Genomic DNA, 8,737 nt, shown 5'->3' on the forward strand with positions numbered 1-8,737 from the left:
GGGAAAATGAGTCCAACGTCAAATGGATAGTAGTAAAAATATACCCATCCTTTCCTGAATGAATCAGCACGAACACTCGTGTCTGGGACGATAATATTGACGTCGGTGTGGAAAAGCAACTTCAACTCTTCAAATTGTTCTGATTTGATTAAACTGGGTTGGCTATCACGAGTATCAAGTAGATTGGTCATAATCCAATTAGGGTTTTCGAGAGAAGTTTTGGGGGACTCACTATGACTTTCAGAGCTACGAGCGCATTTTTTTGCCATGGCTGAGGGAAGAAAAGTGTTTTCAATTTGAGGCAAGAGATGGAGGAAGATTGAACAATATGTGGTGAATAATATCACGGGAGTAAGAGTTGTGAGAGTATATAGGGAAGAGGAAGAGAAAAGATAATCACAGCAGAGGGTTTTTTGGAAAATGGAGAGCCAATGCATGCATATCCGCGTTGCACACGGAGCGATAACCTAGGGGGATGAAACGTCTTCCCAGATACTTCTAATTATGACAACATATTTTCTTTAACCAAAATTCTAGCTAAAAGATTTTATAAATTTAATCTTTACATTTATAAAATCTGGGGCTATTGCTATGTGTAGAATTTCACGACGTGACAAGATGGCTTCACAGAAAGGGCACGACGAGATGTCAAGACGGGAACTCGAGGAAGCTGTCATGAACAACACCAGCAAAAAGAGCAGACGACTGGGAGTATGACTTAGTCCAGCAAATCCCGATTTATGTGGAGGAAGAATAGGTGAGCCAATCTGTATCAGTAACAACCACGATTTGAAAGGAAGAAAAAGAAGGAGGAGTTGGAGAAAAAGGAGGAAACTTGGAGGATAAGAGAAGAAGAGATAGCAAGATCAAGACACGATCCATTCAACATAAAAACAAAGACGCCAGCCTTGAGAGGGGGGAGAACTATCACGCGTGATTCAACATCAAAAACCACAAGCTAAACACTTATGTCAATCTCAGTTATTCATGTAATTCATATTCGAGTAGTGTGTATCCATAACTATCATTCTAGTGAAACTCATTTTGGTTGGGTACACATCCCCACCCGCGGTTTTTTCCCGTTCTCGGGTTTTCCGCGTCAACAATTCTTTGTGTTATTTACCTTATTTTTCCTTAGAAACACATTAACGTTCGTAATAGAATACGATAATCAAACTTAACATTTAACCCATAAAATCCAGCAAAAACACTGCTCTCATGCAAAACTTCATTTTCAAACCTATCTTCACTAACAAAAACATCTTCATCACAATCATCAACAAGATTCAAATAGTCTACATTGTCATTACGCAAGCAACTACCACTAATATTATCAACTTCATTATTTACAACATTATGAACAATTTTATCATTTATTTTCAAAACTTCTCTACCTTCAAATCTAGCAAACATATTATCTATAATGAAAACAAGAAAATAATAAGAATTTTAGCTTACCCAATGGAAATTAGTGAGTAAGGATGAATAATAGCGAGAAATTCCCTAAATTAGCTCTCCAATTTGACAAAAGTGGTACAAAAATGAAAGTATAATCGTTTAGGATTTTTAAACTGCAAGTGCAATACTTCCGCGTATAATATCCGCGGAACGGAAAGCCGCGTTTAATAACCGCAAAAGCCAACCTTTCCGCGGATATTATGCACGGACCGGATAATTTTTTTTTAAATCTTGGTCGTTGGATGGGGAGTGAGATGTATTGGATAAACGTTTCATGACACATATTGGATCATCCAACCGCAGCGAGTGAGTGTTGTGTTGGATAAACGTTACCTGACACGTGATTATTAGTAGGTCCCTTTGACAAGAATGTAGTTTTATAAAAACAAAACTATTAAAAAGACGGTATTCTAAAATAAGGAAGTAAGATATTTGCGGGGATCAGTCCGAGAACTCAGGAAGTTAAACAGGGAGGCTCAAATTCTATAGATAATATAACTCTCTATTCTCCTGAGAAATTAGAATTAAAATTGTTTATCAAAAGAATCATAATTCTCTAGATCGACGTATGACTCCCTTGAGCAAGGCCTCTCAACATTTGCGCAAGAAGCAAATTGATGTGTCGTTAACCCTAGCAAAGCGCCTTATGTTAAACAATGGCAAGAATACAAACCTAGTCTTTCTCCTATATCCATACAAGTAGTTCTCAGCTTGCTTGCGGCTGGTTCTAGTGGTAAAACCCTAGAGCAACTTCTCACTTTTCTTAAAGCTAAAAGTATAGATGACCTTAATACTGTCTATGCGCATCTTGTTGATGCTGTTTTCGCTGATGCTTCCTCCTCTGGTGGTCCTGTTGTGTTCGTTGCCAATGGTGTTTGGCTTGACGAGTCCTTAACTTTCAACCCTTCTTACCAACATGCTGGCTTCTCATCGTGTCGATTTCAAGAACAAGGTCAGGTTTTTTTTTTGTTTTAAAGTATTTGAACATGTAACAACGTTCTGAGGATTGGTAGCATGATCATTAATTTTATTAAATTTAAGAAACTTAATTGTGCAGGCTGAGGAGGTAAGAAATATAGTTAATTTGTGGGTTGAAAAGGAGACCGGCGACCTTATCAAAGAGATTCTTCCTCCGCATTCAGTTCAGAGATCGGCTAAGCTCATTTTAGCCAATGCCCTGTATTTCAAAGGTGTATGGACTCGCCCGTTTAATGCAGCCTATACAAAAGACTTTGCCTTCCACCTCCTAGGTGACGATTCTAGCTCTATTCAAGTACCCTTCATGACTAGCAGGCAGATGCAATATATACGCGTTTGTAAGGGCTTCAAAGTGTTGAAGCTTTCTTATGAACAAGGGAGGAAGCTTCCTTATAAACGAGGCCACCCCGAAGATGAGGATGAACAGCATTCCTTTTCCATGTTTATATTCCTCGTTTATATTCCTCCCTGATGAAAAAGATGGGTTGCCAGCTTTAGTAGAGAGAGCCGGGTCACAACCAGGATTTCTTGTTATTCTCCACGTGAGAGAGTCAAAGTTGGAGAGTTGAGGATTCCAAAATTTAAATTTGAGTATGCAATTGAAGCATCAAAAGCGTTAGAGAGTCTAGGGCTAGTCTTTCCCTTTGATCCATGTGTAGGTCTCAGTGAGATGGTGTCTGATCCTATGCCTCTCTTCGTCTCCTATATATTCCATAAATCATTTATCGAAATTGATGAACAGGGCACCGAAGTTGCTGCTGCAACTGTTGGTTCTTATGGTCTGGGATGTGGCCGGCGTTATCTGAATGAGATTAAGACGGTCGACTTTGTTGCAGACCATCCTTTTCTGTTCGTCATTAGAGAAAACACCACTGGCATTGTGCAGTTCATGGGACATGTGCTTAACCCTTCAATAACTTAAACTGCTGCTAACTAGTCTTAATCCTCTACCTTCTAATTATTCCATCTAATTGTTTGCAGCAGATTACTATAGCCCTTAATCTAGAGCCTTTGTAGCTACTGGTTTTTCGTTGTTTGATACTCATTCCTTGATCCTTCTATTTAAGGCATTTTCGATGGTCATAGTTAATTAAAATTAAGTTCTATAATAGTACTTCGCTTCATAATGTATTCTGAGTAAATCGAGTGAAATTGTTCTTGTGATTTAATTCGGAACGATGAAAACTTTAAACTAAAATCTATCAATCTGATTCAATGTAAATGTTTGTATGTGGTGGTTTGGTGCACTTCCAAAAGTATTACAATAGAAATATTGTTTAAACTAGCCATCAAACTTTTACAATCTGAGATAATCAAACCAAATGGAGAATTCATTTGAATGACATTATAGATTGCATGAACAACGACTTGACAATCCGATTCCACAATAACCCTGCTATCCAACCAGTACCAAAGTTATCATTCCCGCCTAACAACTGAAACATCCACATTGACCTTAATCGTATTAACATCATGGACCATCCGATGTTCACTGGAGGAACTATGTTCCCCTGCATCAGAATCATTAATTTGAGCATCTTTCCATTGATTAAGGTAAGGAATAGCAGATGAAATCACTAAGTTAGCCGCAGAACTTTTACCTTGCCAAACTAATCCATTTCGAGCACGCCACAAAGACCAACAGGTCATGGCAACTTAGACTAGCTAGTAGCTGAAGGATTAAGCACGTGTCCAATGAACTGAACCATTCCGGTAGTGTTTTCTCTAATGACGAACAAGAATGGGTGGTCTGCTACAAAGTCAATTACAACCTCAATTGGACGATGAGCGGAAGTTTGCAGCAGCGGCTTCAGTGCCTTTTTCATCGACTTCAATGAAGGATTTATGGAATATTTTGGAGACAAAGAGAGGCAAGGAATCAAGCACCATCTCTGTGAGACCTGTGAATGGATCAAAGGGCAAGACCAGCTGTAGACTCTTCAATATGCTTCTATACTGTACTCAAATTTAAATTTAGGAATCCTAAACTCTCCAACTTTAACTCTTCGATTTGGAACATGGCGGTCAAGGAATCCAGATTCTGAACCAACTTTCTTTACCAATGCTGGCAGGCCATCTCTTGCATGTGGAAGCAAAATGCGCATGGAAAAGGATTGCCTTTCCTCCTGATTTTGGCTCTGACCTCGTTGATAAGGAAGCTCTAGCACTTTGAAACCATTAAAAACACTTATAAATTGCCTCTTGTTGGTGGTCATGAATGGTACTTGAACAGAGCTAGAATCGAGCAAGTGGAAGTCAAAGTGTTTTGAAGAGGATGCATTGAACGGGAAAATCCATTCTCCTTTGAAATACAAGGCATTGGCTAGAATAAGCTTAGTTAATTCATTAACAGAACCAGGAGAAAGAATATCTTTGATGAGGCCATAGGTCTTCTCTTTAACCCAGGAATTAACTATACTTCTTGCCTCCTCAGCCTGCACAAGTATATTAGGTTCAATATAATCAACTCATCTATAGTGTTAATCAAATCAAATAAAAGCCAAGAACCAAACGTAGATAAACATGTTTACAATGCCTAACTTGGCATAAACTATAAAGTGAGGGCGAGTGTGTTAGATTAAGATTTAATATAATCATATTAGTTACCTATATGTTCATCTTGCTTAATTTAATCAAATACCGTAAAGCCGAGTCAATAAGCCATCATCAAATCATGTACATACTTTATATATAAATTACATCAGGTAATTAGAAATCCCGCATAAAGCACAATTCATCACACTTAAAGGCACTTATAAGGGTGTAAAACCTGACCTTGTTCTCAAAATCAGCACGATGAGAAGCCTACTTGTACATAGATTCCACAACATCTTGGTAAGCAGGCATGAAAGTTAAAGACTCGCCAAGCCAAACACCATTGGCAACGGCTCCGATAGGACCTCCGGAGGAAAGAAACCATCAGCGAAAACAACATCGATAAGATGTGCATAGACAGCGTTGAGTTCATTTATACTTCCAGCTTTAAGAAAAGAGAGAAGCTGCTGGAGAGTTTCGGCACTGGAACCAGCAGCAAGCAAGCTAAGAACAACTTGTATTGATATAGGAGAGAAGACTAGGTTTGAATTTTGGCCATAGTTTAATAGAAGGTGTTTTGCTAGGGTTAACGACACATCAACTTGGTTGCCTCGAGGAGAGAGTTGTTTTGAGCCATAAGCAAACTATAAAATTACGTATTGTTGTTATGCTATTTGTTCTATCGATAGGTGCGTCAATCAAAAAAACATTGAACACCTTTATTTATAGCTATAGCTGTCTAACCGCAATCATCGGATTTGAATATGGATAATATCAGCTTTATTTTGGATACGGATAATATCCGCTTTTTCTCGGATACAAATACGGATATTTCGGACGAATACCGGATTTTTTGAATTTTTTTGTTACTCCTACCGTTTTGACGTTAATTATAGAACATTTTCTACGATTAAATACACATAATATATTTATAAAGTAAGTGTACAATATATATAAAATTTGTATAAACATATTATTTAATACATTTACACGCACTATAAACTAAAAAAATAAATTTTAAATTATATATAATTTTATATTTATATAAATTAAATATCATATATGTATTTAGTTTCGGATTCGAATATCCCGAATTCGGATACGGATAATATCCGTTTTTTCTCGGATACGGATAATATCCGCTTTTTCTCGAATACGGGTGCGGATTTTTCGGACGAATATCGGATTTTTCGAATTTTTTTGACAGCCCTATTTATAAGGACGATGGTTCAATATTACCAAGTATCATACTAAAATTATATATGGATATTATCATAGCTTTTCTTCGTACTGCACCTCCTTCCATATTGAACTTCTCTGTTTTGCGCGAGGGAAATCATCAGTAATCAACATATAAAAGGAAAATACTGACAATAAAAACATATAAAAGGAGAATGTCCCAAATATTTTCTTAATAATTTTCCAAATTGGTTCTCAAATTGTTTTCCAAATGACGTGCCACAATATTTAATAACGTTTAGATTTGTGGACGCATATGTATTCATGCTAAGTCCTATCTTAGTATTATGAAAGGTCCTATCTTTTTTTTTGCCGAAAGAGAAGAGAACTTTTATTACTTCAAATCATTACACAAAATAGAAAGAAATTCTGAATGGACATTTTCCTTTTCCCACCTACGATCAGCTAAAGAAGAGTTATAACACACTAGATAATGGGCTACATTATTTGCAAATCGTTTTACAAATCTTAACATCACGTTTTTATCCTGCAAATCCACTAAAAGTTGCCTACACTCGTCAATTAGCCTACCTAAATAGGATAAAGCAGCGTAGGAACTTCGAATCCATTGGACCATCACCAGGCAGTCCGTTTCCACTATCACATCATGCTGCTGTTTTTGTTTTACCCAGCTCAACGCTTCGCGAATTCCCATTGCTTCAACTGCTTCTGGATTGACTAAGCCCCGAGAGCATTTGGACATTGCCTCAACTAACTCACCATTATGATCACGAACGACCTGAGCATGACTATACCTGTTCAAATTACTAAAGAGCACCGCATCAGTATTAATCTTAATCTTGTTACATGATGGAGCTTGCCAAGTTGCTTGACCTTCTTCAGGAAGAATAAAATCCAAAGAGTTATCAAAAGATTTGTCTTGGACGAATTGCCATTGATTAAGAACGGACAACGCTGACTGCATGACCTCCATAGCTGTTAAACATTTTTGAGTCCAAACTAGATCGTTACGATTCTTCCACAACATCCAACACAGCATAACTGAAACTATGACTGAGGAATTGTCACACTGTTCAAACACCAGCTGAAGCCAGTCACCAAAAGATTGATACTCGCCTGTAATCACGGGAAGAGCTGCTGCAATCCTACAGTTCTATGCAAAAGAGCACAATACCAAAGAATGCAAGATGGTCTCTGTATCCTCATTACAAACTGGACACCAACTGTTAACGCGAACTTGTTTGACACGGAGAAGATCTTTAGTGGGTAGGCAATTCGAAATCGATCTTCAAAGAAAATTTTTAACTTTTGGAGGAACTTTGAGATTCCATAATTTCCTCCAGAAGCTTGTATTATCATTCAAACTCTGCCTCCTACTGCATTGCAATGTGATATATGCACTTTTAACCGAATAGATTCCCAGTTTATCGTGTCTCCAATACCAGTTGTCTTCATTATCGTCCCACAAAGGTATAGATAAAATAAGATTAGAGTCTCTGTCATCGAAGATATCTCGAACGAGGTCCACATCCCATTGTTTAGTACCTGTAATCATAAGAGAGGATACAGGTTGATTAATCAAAGACTCAGAACTGGTATGCACGTACGGATCAAGGATATCTGGCAACCATGGAATATCCTTTATAAAAATAGACTGACCACTCCCTACACGACATGAGACTCCTTGTTTCACCAGATGATGAGCTGCTAATACGCTCCTCCAAATGTAACTGGGATTGCTGCCAAGATTTGCTGATAATATCGAGCCCGTTGGATAATATCTGGCCTTGAAAATTCTTGATACAAGCTTATCCGGGTGAACCAATAACCTCCAAACCTGCTTACCCAACAATGCAACATTAAATTCATGCACACTCCGAAATCCCATTCCTCCCTCACTCTTTCTATTGCTCATTCTTTCCCATGACATCCAATGAATAGATTTTCCTGTTGCTGCATCTGTGTTCCACCAAAATTTACACATAGAGCGTTCCAGCTCCTTACATGTATCCATAGGAAGCAAAAAGACACTCATGGTGTAGTTTGGAAGAGTTTGAGCAGTAGACTTAATCAAAATTTCCTTACCTCCACGTGATAACTTCTTTTTGTCCTAACCTTGTAATTTGTCTTGCAGCTTTTCTTTGATATAGCCAAAAGCTACTATTTTCTTTTTATGCAGGAAGCTTGGTAACCCCAAATATAAGCAATCTTCACCTGCTTCCTTAAAACCCAAGTGCTCGCACAAACTGTCCTTCAGGTTGTTGCTAACATTTTTGTTGAATATAACTAAGGACTTATCGATATTAATCTGCTGCCCTGAGGCCTGTTCAAAGGTTTGCAGCATATCTTGAACATGACCCGCACATGTGACATCTGCTTTGCAAAAGATGTAACAATCGTCTGCAAAAAATATATGTGAAATAGATGGGGCTGAATGGGCAACCCTAATACCCTGCAAAAGACCTCTCCTCTCATAGCTATGAATAAAAGATGTTAGTCCTTCGATGCATATTAGAAACAGGTATGAAGAGAGGGGATCCCCCTGTCTTATGCCTCGAGAAGGTAT

The 8,737-nt window shown here is 38.0% G+C and overlaps 2 protein-coding genes across 2 annotated transcripts; one reads left to right on the plus strand and one right to left on the minus strand.

Annotated features, from left to right (window-relative positions):
- Positions 1–2,026: 2,026 nt before the first annotated feature.
- Positions 2,027–3,358, plus strand: LOC141660073 (serpin-ZX-like). The gene is made up of 4 exons (XM_074467033.1): positions 2,027–2,117; positions 2,162–2,415; positions 2,516–2,637; positions 2,917–3,358. The coding sequence occupies exons 1-4, from the start codon at positions 2,027–2,029 to the stop codon at positions 3,356–3,358; spliced, it is 909 nt and encodes a 302-aa protein (XP_074323134.1).
- A 3,186-nt stretch (positions 3,359–6,544) lies between these two features.
- Positions 6,545–8,206, minus strand: LOC141660074 (uncharacterized). The gene is made up of 3 exons (XM_074467034.1): positions 7,831–8,206; positions 7,614–7,716; positions 6,545–7,316 (listed from the first exon to the last, which is right to left on the minus strand). The coding sequence occupies exons 1-3, from the start codon at positions 8,204–8,206 to the stop codon at positions 6,545–6,547; spliced, it is 1,251 nt and encodes a 416-aa protein (XP_074323135.1).
- Between the last annotated feature and the right edge of the window lie 531 nt (positions 8,207–8,737).

The sequence above is a fragment of the Apium graveolens genome, chromosome 5, assembly GCF_009905375.1.
Source record: "Apium graveolens cultivar Ventura chromosome 5, ASM990537v1, whole genome shotgun sequence".
Classification (NCBI taxonomy): Eukaryota; Viridiplantae; Streptophyta; class Magnoliopsida; order Apiales; family Apiaceae; genus Apium; species Apium graveolens.